Below are 15,966 nucleotides of genomic sequence, written 5' to 3'. Positions count from 1 at the left end.
ATCAAATTGACCCCAAACAAGGCATGTTACTGTTCTTGATTTGTTTTTCATTCTAAATGTTCTAACAAATATGTACTTGAAAATATAAAGTCAATAAAACACCAACTATATATATATATATATTTACCAATTGTAGGTCAATCAGTGAGATATTAAAGTGACCTGCATACTTTGCCAGTCAAACAAGCATTCTGGATGCATCATGGGGAGGGAGGGTTGTTTTATTTAAAGGAATATTTAGGTAGTCTGACCCTTAAACTTAATAATTTTCTGGAGGTTTAAATCACTGGGATGAAAAAAAGTTAGTAAATGTGAAGGTAACAGGAGGATTAAGCAGTTTAGACTCTTCTATATGCAAAAAAACAGGAGCCAGAAAGAGAACACTAGAGTAGAGTTTGTTGGTCATTTACATTTTTTATTAAATCTGTCAGGGTGGTTTAGACTGTTTCCTGGATGGGGGGCTCATAGCCGTCAGCCCTCTCCACCTTGGCCCCAGTGTCATCACCAGTTGCCTTTGCAGTGGTGGTGCCACCGCCACCCTCACCGTGGAGCTCCATCAGTTTTCCCACTGCAACAGAACACACATTGCTTTTTAACAAAAAAGGGCAGAGGACACTGACAAATGTAAGCAGCTGGATGTTTGACGTGAGAACTGCAATGATGCTGTAATGTTTCATCCATCACGCCTCTAAGCCCATTCAAGATTTGACCTGGAAACCAGTTTGCACAAACTAGATTCATCCTCCCACACAATCAATGAAAACAGTATGGGTTTTCATGCATGGGAACATCAGGTAATCTCATTGGGCAGTAATCAGGCGATCATCTGGGACCGAAACCTTTGTCATCACACGTTCCCACTGACAGTGGAACATAAAAACAGCCTGCGTTACAGCTGTGCATCACTTACACTCAAACTTGGGCTTCTTCAGCATCTTGACCTTGCGAACAAAGACGTCGTGGAGAGGGTAGATGGACTGGCAGGCCTTCTCAATGTCCTTACCAACACTGTCAGGGATCCTGGAACACAACAAGCAATACATTAATGCAAAGGGTGCATGAAGCCTTTTAGTTGACCCAATCATCTCAATAGACGGAGCGCCCTTCATTGGCTGTCATACAGAATGACTTATTTACAAGACATTTATGAACATATCTCGGGTAATCAACATTTTAAGCGATGCTTTTGTGCAATTCTTTGTGGATTAACAATTTGGCAGATCTGTTAATTAGATCAATTTATCTAATAGTCAACTAAATCTTGCGAGAGAGACTTTATTTGACCAAGGACCGCCTTAAACAGGACGGTTTAATTAACTGACGGAAAATGACAAAAATGCCACCAACAACAAAATGAGATCTATCTAGTAATAACATCCAATCAGCAAAAGCTATAACACTCAATGTAATAGATGTTTGCCATTTCTATTTTTATGCAAATAACATCACTGACATTAGAGGCTCATCTTGAAAATGCAATAAAGAATGATATTTTGCCGACGCTGCCAGTCAAGTACCAAGACTTTTCGGCGTTATAAAAATAATGTCAACGAATGTTCATTCAGTTGCATGAGACACTGCACACAACTTACATCTTGTTGACCACTTCTTTCAGGTCGTTGGTCTGAACCTCGCGGGTCATGATCTCCATCATCTTCTTGCGAATCTGACGGACCTGCTGGTGCTGGGCGTAGGATGTCTTTCTGATCTGGTTGGTGCGCTTCTTTGTGAAACCCACACAAAACAGACGCAGAAGATAGCCGTCGGTGGTCTTCACATCCACATGGGCTTCAATCATAGTCTGAGCAGAAAGAACAAAATCAATTCTGGTTAGACTTAAAATCAGGAAAACTACACCACTGAAGTCTCAACATGCCACCTTTCAGTTTTAAATGTATTACTCTATGCTTTGCTTCCCTCATTACAACATTCCCTTCAAACAAGGTACAGTTTCACAACCTCTGTACCAGACTGCAGTGTTTTTAAATTGGTGTTGGGTGTATACACACACACACACCTCATTTCAAACGAGTTTTAGAAAGCTCAATTTAAGAAAAGTTAAAAAGGACGAATGTATAACCGCTTCTCCATTTTTTGGGAAGAAAAAACGTTTTGCAATCATGTATTCATACCAGCAGTAATCACAAGTACATTGGACCCTTAACCAAATTGCATCACAATTTAGTTAGGGGTTGAAAAAAACAACATTGGCCTAAGTGAACTGTGCTTTTTTTCATGAGCTCAATAGCCGTGTTTCAGGATCAGAACAATGTGTAGTTTTGCCAACTATCCTCTTTGGGCTTTAATATACATTAAAAAAAACATATAGAAAGTATGCAGAATATCATTGCCATCACTTGAACAATAAGTGCATGTATTGGGGAAAACTAATGCAAAAATCTGTCAAATTGACATGAGACACGCGTAGTTCCTTTTAGAGAATTGTTATAGTTTTACCCATTGGCATTAATATCCTTGTAATACTCACTACAAAAGTGTTGTATTGACTAAATCAGTATGACTGCTTATGACTCAAAAGCTTCTTCAGTACCACAGTTAAAACTGTTCCCAGAGAAAATGGTCATGCAAGAGTTGATCAAGCACTCAGAAAATGCTAAACTGCCATTTTCCCAGGCAGCCCAACTAACCCTCCATAATCTGTGTCTGCTTTGCAATTGTGCGTGTGAGTCACAACCCCACGTTGTACACTAGCACTGCTCCTACAACCAGTTTATGTTGCAGTAGTACTCATCCTTAATTTTTTTAATGCAGGCACATCAACTTAAATAAAATGTTATTGTGGAAACAATGGATTTGTAACCAGGATTAGATACTGAATCTCTCCACTTTTGATTAGTCAAACAACCCCCAAACGGCTACTGTGACATTTTATGAGGGGCGTGGAGTAATAAAGTGAAAAACCATGATCATTACCTGCCATTTCTTGACCATGGAGCACATCTTGTCGCGGGTCAGGTCCATGCCGTGGAAGTTGGTCAGGCAGTTCTTGCCCTGAACATCCTCGGTGATGAGTTTGAACTTGCGGAAGGCAACCTCGTCGTTCTGCAGGTCAGCGAGGCTCACCTCGAACACACGTCCCTTAAGACCATCAGAGGCGATTCCTAAAATGTTTGGGGAAAAACAGACAGACGTTAGAAGAAAAAAAAAAGTACATGTAGAAATGACAATATCAGTGGAGCCTCAGCAATGGGGATATTATTTACTGCACGTTTCACAATCCAACACCTGTGTTCAATACTATAAATATAACTACGTACGAGACATATTAATTTACATATACATAATTTAAACCATGTCGACTTACTGGTTCCCTGAGTCCTGCTGACCAAGGTCTTGCCAATATTGCGGATGTTGAACATGGCTGGTGCCTTGACATCATACCAGTCCTTCTTGGAAAAGGGGTCGACACTGCAAGAGAGAAAGAGAGACAAAGCACTTAAAAGCCAACCCGTTGAGCAGAAATGACAGTCCACCGTTACACAGACGGGTTTAGGGAGCAGACGTGCTACTAGCGCACACTAGCAGCACGCACTGCAAAGGACACACGGCTCGGGTTTACGACGATCCGATGGATTCACCGGTGTCTTAAAACAACGTGGTGATACGATTCAGACCCCGTGGTTGTTCAAATATATCGAACATCGCCATTAACCGGATCGGTAATCGAGCAGGTTAATTAGTGCGTCCGTCTTGCCATGTTAGTAGGTAAGCTCGGCTAAAGCCAAGCTAGCGTGTGGCGTTAGGAGCGCGCTGCAAGTCACGTCACGTGTAATAACTACACGGCCAAACTAAACTGTCCCACAGCTCAATGCGACTTCTTAATAAAAACCAGAAGCAATATAAATCAAACTAAACTAGGACTAAATACATGAGCTCAAGAGTTAAAAAGGGACACGGCACGTTACGACTTCACCCAGCTCGACAGAGGCCGGTGACGAGACTAGCGCAGACCCAGCGGCATCTACTTTAAATCGGCTTCATCCTTCACATATCTCGTAGCGGCGTGACACCAGTGAAAAGGGTAAAGCCTGTTTAGTGTAACGATCTAAGAATTTTCTACTTACATCTTCTTTTTGGCACCTTTTTTGCCGCCTTTGGTCAGTCTCTTATTCTTGCCGACTGCCATGTTGGCTACAGGGAGTGAAAGAGGAGGAAGGGAGAAATACCGCGAGACTTAAGGAGACAGATCTCGGTCGTGAGATTTGGGTTTTTCTCGCGAGTCCTGGGAATTTCTATCGGCGCCCTCTCCTGGTGAAAGGGAAAAATGATATTCAGAGAACATGGAGATAATGTGAACAGAGCCAATAACAAAGCAAATAGATGCCTTTATTATTTTAAGTAGATGGTTACATAATTGTGAAATTTCCTGTTTAATCTTTTTACACTTTTTACACAGACACGCTACCCCCCATTCTGTACACATACAGACCTGAAATATATATATATATATATATAAGATATACACTGATATTGGACCAATACTATATTAACCATTGAATTGCATTTGAAAATCAATTAATACAGAAAAATCACTTGTGTCTTTCTGTAGGGCTACATAATGTTTCTGAGAGATTGATTTAATTTCACAACTTCTGTAGATATTAATTTCTATATACAATTCACAATGTCACCGCCTATATTTGCTTTCATGCATATCATATAGTGAGTTCAATTTGTACTCTTAAATGGGCCTCAATTAAAGTGACAAATAGCGGTGGCATGTTTACTTGGATTAATAAAGAAAAGACAACATTGTGATCTCTGAGCAGGCAGAACCAGTTTCTTTGTGTGTAAATACAACATGAGGGTGTGTAGCTGGTTATCCACCCATACTGTTGGAACAAAAGGAAGAATTTTGTCTGTTGGTCAAATTAAATCGTAGTAAAGAAATGACTCCTGCATTCTCACTCATAGCATTAATTGAGACTGTTAAATGACTGTTGATCAGACTCATTGATGAAGTAAACGCATGTACAAGTCTGATAAAAGCAGTGTCTCTGCGCATGCAAATATGATTAGTAAATGTAAATGTGCGTGTTATTAGAGGTGAAGACCCTGCAGCAGAGACACCTGAACTTGGTGCTACCAATATTGAAAAATAAAAATGTAATCAATCTATCTTAATATGTTTTGAGACTTTACAAACAACAACATCCGATAGCATGCAACATTATTTTAGCTTTCAGATGTTTTCTTCTGTGTCTTGTTTTTACGGCCATTTATATATATATATATATATATATATATATATATATATATATATACTGTATATATAGATTTTGTTTTGTATTTCATCTAAAATTTTTGCTGTACTGTTTGACCAAGTCTTACAAACTAAATTGATGGATTGGAATTTTCCTTTTGTCATCATTAATGTGCCTTCCTCTGCTTTCAGTGTGTTTAGAGGGAATCTTGCAAGCTTTAGTCCGACACAATATTACAGATTTATGATTACAATATTATGATTGCTAAATCATTTGAGGAAATGATCATCTTCTGCTCTCATAGTGAGACTAACGAACAGGATGGCAAAGAGCAAAAGATGATTATATTAAAACTGCTATGCCACTGAATGTCTGAATCTTTGAGTCTAATTATCTCTACAGAGCTGACAAAATAATAAGCCATGGTCCATGTTCAACTCAAAGGTCAATAAAAGCCATCCAAGGCCGTATTTAAGAAGGTCTTCCTTTGGGCTGCCGTGAACAAGTCTGTTGATTTCAGGTCATTACACCAGAGACGAGGCGTCTCTTGGGTGGTGCCGCTGGCTTCCATGACTCCCAGGGTCCCCGAAGGCTCAGCTACACTTATGGGAAGTCAGCGGTAACAGTGACGCCAGCTGCCTCTGTGGCAACAACACGCATACGTGCTCAGCCATCCTGCAGAGCAAATATGAAGCAGATACATACTTACAAGTGGGCATTGTTTACATACCGATTGGGATTGTTTTTCATGCAATAATAGACGTGAAACTGGGACCTCTCGTCCACACAGCTATGTGGTGGTGATTTGAAAAGGCAAGCAAAGCAGAGCTGTCACTTTGCTTTAATTTTTGTTTTCAACTTGAGATGCAGACATCTGTCAATGAGCTGTTGTGCTGTAGTTCCAACTACATTTCAACACCCTCTTTATAACAGCATAAATAAGGGGTTGGTGCTTGATTCCTTCTAAGGGTTTTTAGTATATGGAACAGTAAAGTTTTGATTTATTATTTATGGTATTTTTTCATCTGTCACATTATGAGGTTGGATTTTATCGAGAGTTACTAAATGATCTATATTGCTTCTAAATTAATATAATATCTACTTTTTGGATTACGGATTTATTCAAAATCAGGAATCAGAAGTTTTATTGCCATGTATTGCACAAACAAGAGATGTATCATGGTGATTTGGTGCATAACAATTAACACAGTGCAAGCCAAGTGACATAATAGAAAATAGAAAAATTGACAATAGAAACAAACAAACAAAAATAGAAAACAATCTGTGTTCTGCCATAACCTTTTCAGTTCTTAACTAGTACAAAAATATTACATCTGCACTTAATTTAGATTAAGTCAGTTCTCTTATTGCTAAACTTGTTTTATTCATGACTGCTTGTTTTCACATAAGTGAGTCAGAGGAAATTTAACTGAACTTTGGTGGAAGAAGTATTCAGAGCCTTTTACAGAAGAAGAATAAGTAATACAATGTAACAACACTCCATTACTAGTTTAAGTCCTCCATTCAAACCTTTACGTAGATAAAAGTACAACAGTATTATTAGCTAAATTTACTTAAAGTAGCAAAATTAAAAGTACTCATGGTGCAAATATAGGTAGAATGTATTCATCCGTATTTTTGTTTTCATAGTAATAGAGTACGTAATATGCATCGGTAGTACTGCAGCTGTGATGATATATTTTCCTGTGGTGGATCGATAAAGCTGATCGTATAGTTATGTGGTTTAGAACAATACACATTAAAATGAACTTGTGATCTTTTCAATGCAAAATCTTCTGCAAAGTAACTAGCAGTGAGATAAATGTAGCGCAGTAAAAAGTACAATATTTTATATCTAATGGAGTACTATTAAATACCAGTAGTGGAAGATCCTTTACTAAAGTAAAAGTATAAATACCAGGGTTTAAAAATACTATTACAAGAAAAAGTCCTGGATTTAATTTGTTACTTAAGTAAAAGAACATAAGCTGTATTAGCAGGGTGTACTTACAGTAAAGAACCAAAAAGTAAAAGTACTCATTATGTGGAACGGCTCTTTTCAGAGTGTTGTGCAGGAGAGCGTGTCGTGCTGGAGAGCCACCTGAGCGGCACACACCTGCCAGTGGGCTGAAAAGACCGCTTCCCACTGCGCATGCGCCAACCATTCAAGGGCTACACTGTCATGGCGGTGACGAGCTGAAGCTACCGGGGTAAATCAGGAAGAGAATGCAGCGCAGCTGGGTTAACGTTGACGGTTAAGCAAGTCGGAGGAGTTTGCCCCGGGAGGACCGAGCGGACAGCTGTCGACTTTCTGCCGGAGCTACTGACGGACTTACCCTCGGTTTTTATTCCCCAGTTTGCGAGTTTTCGCTTCTGCCGAGCGCTGTTACCTGTCAAGTGCCTGGACTCGGTGACAATAGCAACTTCCACTGCTGTGCGGAGAGATTAAAGTCGCCGCTGCTGCCGTTGGAACGAGCGGAGGGGGGGGGGGGGGGGGAAACAAGAGGTTACGCGCGAGCTCTGCTTCACCTGCTTCCACCCACCACCACCCCCCTCGCCTCGTTACCTGCAGCAGACTTCCTCGCTGCTTTTAACGACATTACTCCAGCGGTCTGTGATCAAGTTGCGGACCGGCGGAGCGGAGTAGTTCACCGGGGAGTGAAGCGGCGACACATCCAGTCCCGCAGTGTCAACGACCAACGCACTATCTTTGCGCCTTTTTTTGCCCACTTTAGCTAAACAGTTTTTGATGGGGTGGAAAACGTTTGCTTTGTGTGCCTGCGTACTGTCAACAACTCAGCTGAAGGGGAGCTAGAGCCCTCTTTCTCCTCCCCGACATCGTCTGCACTCTCCCCCACCCCGCCCATTGGAGGTGAACAGGTGCCTTACCTGTGAACGCCACCTGTCCCGTCCTTCCTTAGCAATGGCTAGCGAGGAGACAGCGGGCGCTGCGCAGCCAAGTGATGGAAAGGACGGGAGCTCGGGCGCCATGGCGCTCAACCCCGGAGTGCCCATCAGGGGGATAAAGATGAAATTCGCCGTGCTTGCTGGCCTGGTGGAAGTTGGGGAAGTTTCCAACCGAGACATTGTGGAGACGGTGTTCAACCTGGTAAGCTGATTACGAGAGCTTAGGATAGGCCTTGGATAGCACGGTGTCACGCCGTGGAGGGCGACTGTTCAGTGACATCTAAATGTTTGCAAAAGTCTGACATCATCCTCATCTGCAAAAAGAAAGAAAGAAAGAAAGAGAGGCGTGGATAGTCTTTCAACGCAAGAGCACTTTATAGGGAGAAGCACACATTGGAAACTGTCATGGGCTTTTATTCTGCAATGTGAATATATGGAACTGTGAATAATTTGTGTATTGGATATCAGAAAGCTTGGTATAAACTGTCTAATTGTTGTCGTTAAATACGACGGTACGCTACGTCAGGAGAGTGAGCATGGCAGCAAAGCTGTTGAAGCAAATCAGCTGGTGCTTTTTGTGACATATCCAGGTCAGAGTGTGTGCGCGTGTGTGTGTGTGTGTGTGTGTGTGAGCTCTAATACCTGTTGGCCACCCGTAATTCCTTATCCAGCTTTGAATGTCTGAAGCACTGATAGCCCCTTTGGCTGCACTTTGCAGCATGAGAAGCATGAACACACTACACTACAGGTAACAAGGACGTTTAGGGTGAAGGAGCGAGAGCCTGCTCATTTAGAGTGTGGCTGGTTAGGGGGGATGGACGAGAGGTGGAGGTGGAACCAGCAAAACCGCTTTGTCACTGTAGCGACACAATGGAGTCCTTTTTTTAGAAAAGGGAGGCTCATCCTCCATGTGTGTAGTCAAGTTTGCTCCAGCACCAACCCCCACAGTAAGGTAGTAAGGACACTTCTCCTCATGAGGCGGTGACACTACTAATCTTCCAACCACTAGGCTTTTATGGCTGATGAGCAAAAATACAGATCAAAAGTTGAAGATTTCAGCTATAGCAACGACGTCGTATTCTTTTCATGTTAAGCCTAAAATGTAAACTGACGCAATGTTTTTCATAAGATACACATTTCCATTAAATGCAAAAAGAAAATGTTAACGTGTCACTCAGAGCAGCAGTAACTCCTCACGTTTGAGAAGCTGGAGTTGACGAATAATGAATTGATGATCAACTAAAGCGTTTCAGCTCTGGCATTGACCTGTTTCACAATGACTCTGAAGTGTTTCAGTGGAAAATGTTATGGTAACTGTCGACTAACGAAGAAGCAGGCAGTTAATATTGAAAGTACACATTTACGCAAAGAAAGTTTTCTTATTTAATATGTAATGACATCTCCTTTATGTAGGGTGATCCATATGGGAAGAGTGCTTATTTGAAAATAAGGCCAGGGATTTCAACTTTGAGTAGCTCATGTTGGCAAGTTTTTATTTTTTAATTTTTTGTCTTAAGTAGAGAACATATCTAATTTGTTGATAGAGCTAAATGATGATTGGAATATTTTGATAGAGATGCCTCAAATATCTTGTAGTCGTGGTTATTTTAAACATGTGACTGCCTAGTGGCTTTAGATTTGTGAGACAGTGAAAATATGATGAACATCACAAAGAGGTATTGTTTTCAGTGCCACAGTCCAAAGAGAGATGGCTTCTAATTACTTTTTGAATTTTCTTGAGCTGGAGAGTACTCCAGGCATATCTTCTGACAGAAATATCAGTGTGCAGCTCTGCCTGTGCCCCTGGGAGTCCATGTTTAGCAAGGTCAGTGTCATTTTAGGGCTTTTAGCGATCACTCCGTGCATTCCATTATGCTCGCCACCCTCAGCTCCTTCAATCGGGTGATAATCTGATTTACCAGAGGCCAGACTCTTCTCTTTCGCAGTATCGTATTTGCAGCCTTCTCAACACACGAGTCCTCCACTTGAAATATTCTAGCGTGACCTAAAACAGTGGTTGTGATGACTTGTGACACATGGGCTGGGGTTGTAAACAAAAAAACCCAGCTCATTATGCTGGCTTTTGGTTTTGCCTCGTATCCTTCCCACACAACACTACTGTGGGGGTTAATGGAACTTGTGTGTTTCAGTTGAAAGTGAAAGTAAAGTTGAGAATGAGAAGTTTAACCCTTTTTTAACGCCTCTTCTTTGTAATACCTAACTTATATTAAAACTGATATGGTAATGTCTCCGCGTGGTGGAGTGCCCAGCCACTCATTAGCTGTATTCTCTCATTCTGCTACTGAAAAAGTTTGGTTGCCTCGTCATTGCTCGGTGGGTCATACCAATCTTGACAATATCAAAGTCTTTTTAAAGCTGCGCAGAGAACTTCACAACAATTTTTTTTTTTTCATGGATTAAAAACCAAGCATAAGCTCAGTATTTCCACATTTCAAAATATAGCTTGTGATTTTATTTTTTATTTTTCAGTGGCCAATTGAAAATTGAAATAAGTGGGAGGTATATGCACAACGATACATATAATTATATTAGTATTTAAAGCAGCAATATGCAACGTATTCCACACTGAAACAAAGGACTAATAATAATGATGTGAAAGGGCTGCTCCCAATTCCACTGAGGATCAACGCCCTACTTCACAACCCTATGAAGCTTTCTATAATCGTTTAGTTTGTGGCACCAAAAAAACCACACTGGCTTAGATAAAACACTGGGCAGCGGCTGGCAGCCCACAATATCGCACAAACCTATCATGCAGGATGCTGCGTACACCCCGCAAAGGTACCAGTGAACAAAGTTGAACATCTAGTGAGCCAGAGAAACCATACCAGTCAAATTCCAAATGGTCCAATGGTCAGTGGGGTTTTAGCCCTAGTTTGTTCTGCAAACTCCTGAGACAAATATCTGGGTCTCTTGAACTTTGTCTGTTTATTGTTTTGACTTCCTTTCCCAGTCATCTTTTTTTGGGAGGTAGCAAAGTCACTTTTGTGTGCGCTCCTGTAGCAGACCACGGTTTTACAGGTAGCAGCACTATTTTGGTTTTCTTGGTCTCGCTAACCAAAACAACGTGCCGAAAGCTTCAAAGTGTGGTGTTAATTCTGTCGGGTTGCAACAAATACTACGGAGCGACATATCGTCTACGCTGTTGTTTTCAGTCGACACCGGGGACGATTTAGCTAAGAAACAACTGAGCTAGCAGGCAGTTTAATATTGAAAGTACACATTTACACAAAGAATGTTTTCTTATTTAAATACATAATGACATCTCCTTATGGCACTAATGAGCCCCCATTATATCAATCCATTACTTTATGAAAACAAAAACAATCGACACATGTCGACAACAAAAAGACTCCACCGTGTTCCAAAAATCCTGATGCACACATGCTCCAACATGACTTCAATGATCACTCTTTAACATCACAATGCTGCCTTCCACTCAGTATTCTAGAAACTACTCTGTAAACCATTGACTGATGGTTTACAGAGTAAACTCTGTGGCTCTTGGTGCCTCTGTTAAGCGACACAGGAGATGGGTGACTTTGTTCTGTGGAATGTAAACTTTGGGTTTACCTGAATGTCAAGGTCATGCGGTTGACCGCTAGCTGTGGAAACCAAATGCATCCGTGCACGGTTCATGTCACCGGTTGTACGAATTTGAAACTTTACATTAAGGGGATATTTATTTCCTTTTTCAAATATGCGGCATAAATTAAGAGTGCCAAAGACACAAGGCCGTATCAAAGGGCAACCACACGTTTAAGTCATTGTGATCTATGTATTTTGTCAAGGACAATTTAATATTTATTATATTCATTTTGGGGACTAAACATGAATTAATGAATCCATGTCCCAGGGCTTCACAAATCAAAGGGGTTCTGTTCTACAGGGATTTCATAAAATGATTCCAGCTTCTTGGATGGGAATATTTTCTTATATTTTACTCAACTGATCATCTTTCAGTTTTGGATAAAATAATACGTTTGGCGACGTCATCTTGGTTGACATCTTTATGCCATTTTATGTACCAAACGACTAATTGATTAATCGAGAACATAATCAATCGATTTAATGAACAATGAAAATAATCATTACAGCCCTTAAATCTATTTTGGGCTGAAACTATAAAATAAAGGTCTTCTTATGTTTCAGGTCTGTAAATTATTCATGCTATGTGCCTGTATTTAGTTTCTACAGAACTACAGAAAAAGTAGCCACCTTACTTTGTTCAGAGTTTCAGGCCGTCTGTATCTTTTGCTTACAAACGTCAAAGAGAAGCTCTGGTTTATTATATTTGTTCAGAATTATTTTAAGGTGTTGTTTTTTTTGTAATAACATGCAGTCTCTACTTGATGGTGCGCTGTTGCTCACTTTATCATCTCTTGTACTGATGTTGACACAGAGGATCCTCCTTTTGAGTTGCTGGCTGTCATAAGTGAAATTAATTGTTCTAAACTGCAGCTTCGCTGTGTTTCTTAAAATAACCTTTTACTTGCACACCACTGCAGGGGAGAATCATGCAAAGTAGCTGTGACTTTAATTTATAATGTATCAGGTTTTAAAATCGTGAAATTGATTTCACAAGCTTTGCTTTTGGTATCAGCAGAGGCTATTTTTGCCTTTTACTTACTATAATAACTAAGAATATGTGACATGGTATTAGAAACGTTTTGATATAATAAAGTCATTTTTGCTGGACCTTTTTTGAAAGACCATATAATTAGATTTTTCCTCTTATCTAGCCCTGAAGATGGGTTTTAGTGATACGTGCAAAGGTTTTTGGAAATTCAGCGTAAACTACATAAAGGTTTAGCAATGTGAATATTCCCCCAGCTTACTCGTGACATGAAAAGAACACAATCGGAAGGGATGAGTCTTATGTGATTGAGGTGTAACAATTGCAACATGTGACCTTTCAAATCAATAATCGCTGCAATAACGTTGGACTTGCGACCCTGAGGATCATCAACATGGCACCCTCTTTTAGCTCCCTCTCTGCAGCGTGTGCATACGATGTCGACAGGAATGCAACAAACCCACAAACCATCCCTTCAGTGGCACACAATAACACAAGTGGTATGGCGAGCGAGGGCGATCCTCGTCCTCTCTCCAGGCATGCGTTCCCTTCCCTGGCAGTAACAAAGAGCCCTCTAATCTGACACATGAATGAAACCCTATCTGCTTCCCTCGGTTATCTGTTGCATCAGCTCAATTCCACGGTCACACCTTTCCCCTTCTTCTCCACTGTAGCTGAATGCCGTTGGAAGCTTTTTGGGGACCGTTGTCTAAACAAACATGATTGTTTTATAGTCTTTAGTTTCTGATTTCTTTGTTACTAACATTACCTCCGATGCACGTTGTGTTTTTAAGTCACCTTTTTTTTTAAATTTCCCTTATCAAAAGAGGGCATTTTGGCCATTAAACTATTTTGTCTGTAACATCTTGTTGACAGTTTTAAAGCAGTAAAATCAACTCAATAAGCAGTTTTAGTGTGAGCACACAGGTTGGACTAGCCAGCATGCACTTTAGCTTTCACTAGATGTTTGTATAGTTTGTCATTTATTTAGTCTCCATGCAGATCAGATAATGCACCTGTCATGCTGCCTCACCAGCTGTGTGCTGACAAACGGGCAGATAGCCTCGGGGTTGAACGATGTTGGAAAGATGTGTATACTGAGACACTTTAGTGTTTTGCACATTGCACATTTTGAGATAGTGGTTTGATAAATCTTGAACAAGTGTTTTGGGGCTTTGTAGGAATCTGAAATATCTCTGGGGGGTATTTTATTTTTTCTTCTTTGGACACAGTAGTTATAACAACTAGGCAATTTGGTGCTTATCTAGCTAAAGGGATTTTGTCTTTTTCTCCTAACTGCAATAAGACCTATGTGCAACTCTGTTTTTACAATGTTATGGTTATTGTGTGCTAGCTGTCACAGTATTCTGACACGGCACACAATATTTGTACATGTACATATTTTTATGAATTTGCTTGAATTCGGTGTGCTTATTTGTTGACTAATTGGTTATGTGTACAGCTGATACAGAATGCAGAATACATTTTCTACGAGACTTCTTTTTGTTGGTAGAGAGAAGACGCATTAGTCAATATCTCATATGTTGTTAACTTGAGTTTAAAGCTGTTGGAATAAATACCAGTTATTCTGAGGGAGCAAACCTTGGAGAAGAGATACATTGTGGCGTTAATATAATATTTTTCCAACTCTGGCTTGGTATTTCTCATCGTTGGCTTTTTTATAAATCGATGAAGCCATATTTCCCAAGTGAGTATAGTGTCTGTCGGCCAACAGCAGACTCCATTTTCAATTTAAAGCATGCAACTTCAAGTTTGCTGTTAATACATTGTTAAATTGCCAAGTGTAAATAATTTCTCTGCATCTGATGCCGCATATTTTTAAGAAGACGGGGCAATACTGTAGTCTACATCTTGGCCGACATCCATCCGTCTTATTGTTTCTTCTCTAAACAGTTCCATCTCACAGAGGCATTTTAACATAATGCTAGTTATGTTGAAGGGAACTGGGAACAGGAATTGTTGATGGAACACCCTGAAAGACCAAACAGTAAATTGAACTGTGCCAAGTCGGCTACAGGGGCAATTAGAAAATGCTCTTTCTTTTTTTGTATGTAGACTAATACTGTACCATTCAGAGAATAGCTCGGGGTCAGTTTCCCTAAATTGGAAAAAAACAAACTGTTGCCTCCAGGGCTTGTCATACATTCGCTTTGGTATAACAACTTGTATTAAAGAAATAGTAAATGCTTCTGACAGTGAGATATTTGGATCATCCAGAGTAACAGGGCCACTGATTCTGAAAAGGAGATGATTATGATGGAGGAAGATGCCCCGGGGATAAATCTCAAAATCCGGGCAAATAACTGTCCATCTAGAAAATGTTTTGTTTGTTTTCCCCAACACAATTGGCATTTAATAATGTGCCATCAAGCGTGTTCAAGGTTAAGGTCAAAGTTCAGTTGGAGAATTATTTAAAAGATTGATTCTCAGGCACTATTTTCTTTCAATTATCTTTTTATTTTTAGATTCCTTATTAGGTGATGAGGTCATGTTGGCACTTGGCAGCGGCATAAGATAATAAGAGTAAATTACTTTTGCTTCTGCTGACTGGGCTTGAGCTCACTGGCTGAGGGAGTGAAAAAAAAGAAATAATTTTGGATCCGTTTCAGCCATGTTTGATGAGAAGAGCTTTCTCTTGACAGAGCTCGTTCTCATGGTTGTTCATCAGCTGGCTTTGCTTTCTCCTATTGTGTGTGTGTGTGTGTATGTGTGTGTGTGTGTGTGTGTGTGTGTGTGTGTGTGTGTGTGTGTGTACTGAATGCCTCTCGGCTGCTGCTTCATTTTGACTTTTTGGTTTGGCTATATCTTGCTCAAATTACACTTCCCTGGGCTTTTGCATGATCCCCCCTTTAACCCACCCATCCATTATCTAGCTGCTTATTCAACTTAAGGTATTAGTGGCAACGGGGACATCTCAGCCACACTGGATTAATTTACCCCCACAACTTTCCATAGAATGTATAGCAGGTCTGTTGTAGGTTATCCAATGGATGCCCCAGAGTTTCCTCCCAACCAATAACTTAGCCCAACTCCAAAGGGAGCTGTCTCTGGGAAACATCCTTACCTGCCTGTTATATGTGTTCCTGACTGAGCCTGTCTCTTACAAGACATACACTTAGGGCGCATAGACCTGTATGGTCAGTGAGTTCATATAAATTAAACTTGGACTAGTCGACCAGTCTAAATGTAATAAAACAGTCAAAACTAAGCACAATT

General features: G+C 40.4%; 2 protein-coding genes, 1 long non-coding RNA gene and 1 other non-coding gene across 5 annotated transcripts in view; 1 reads left to right on the top strand and 3 right to left on the bottom strand.

The window, feature by feature from the left end:
- Window positions 1–395: 395 nt before the first annotated feature.
- Window positions 396–4,219, bottom strand: rps3a (ribosomal protein S3A). Its single transcript, XM_034539633.1, has 6 exons — window positions 4,086–4,219; window positions 3,326–3,429; window positions 2,935–3,122; window positions 1,593–1,801; window positions 911–1,020; window positions 396–568 (listed from the first exon to the last, which is right to left on the bottom strand). Exons 1-6 carry the CDS (start codon window positions 4,145–4,147, stop codon window positions 438–440), a joined length of 804 nt encoding a protein of 267 aa, XP_034395524.1. The 5' UTR covers window positions 4,148–4,219; the 3' UTR covers window positions 396–437.
- LOC117739915 lies at window positions 787–856 on the bottom strand. Its single transcript, XR_004610483.1, has one exon. It is a non-coding gene; the product is annotated as a small nucleolar RNA SNORD73 (small nucleolar RNA).
- A 1,089-nt stretch (window positions 4,220–5,308) lies between the features above and the next one.
- Window positions 5,309–7,896, bottom strand: LOC117735165. The gene is made up of 3 exons (XR_004609860.1): window positions 7,792–7,896; window positions 7,562–7,685; window positions 5,309–5,900 (listed from the first exon to the last, which is right to left on the bottom strand). It is a non-coding gene; the product is annotated as an uncharacterized LOC117735165 (long non-coding RNA).
- A 137-nt stretch (window positions 7,897–8,033) lies between these two features.
- lrba (LPS responsive beige-like anchor protein) overlaps window positions 8,034–15,966 on the top strand; it is a 173,687-nt gene continuing 165,754 nt past the window's right edge. For both annotated transcript variants that reach the window (XM_034539608.1, XM_034539599.1), the window contains exon 1: window positions 8,034–8,334. In XM_034539608.1, coding sequence (XP_034395499.1) covers window positions 8,149–8,334 — 186 coding nt within the window. In that variant the 5' untranslated portion in view covers window positions 8,034–8,148. The remainder of the gene's footprint in view (window positions 8,335–15,966) is intronic.

This window comes from Cyclopterus lumpus, chromosome 1 (assembly GCF_009769545.1).
Source record: "Cyclopterus lumpus isolate fCycLum1 chromosome 1, fCycLum1.pri, whole genome shotgun sequence".
NCBI classification, from domain to species: Eukaryota; Metazoa; Chordata; class Actinopteri; order Perciformes; family Cyclopteridae; genus Cyclopterus; species Cyclopterus lumpus.
This window is presented reverse-complemented; position numbering and strand designations above follow the sequence as displayed.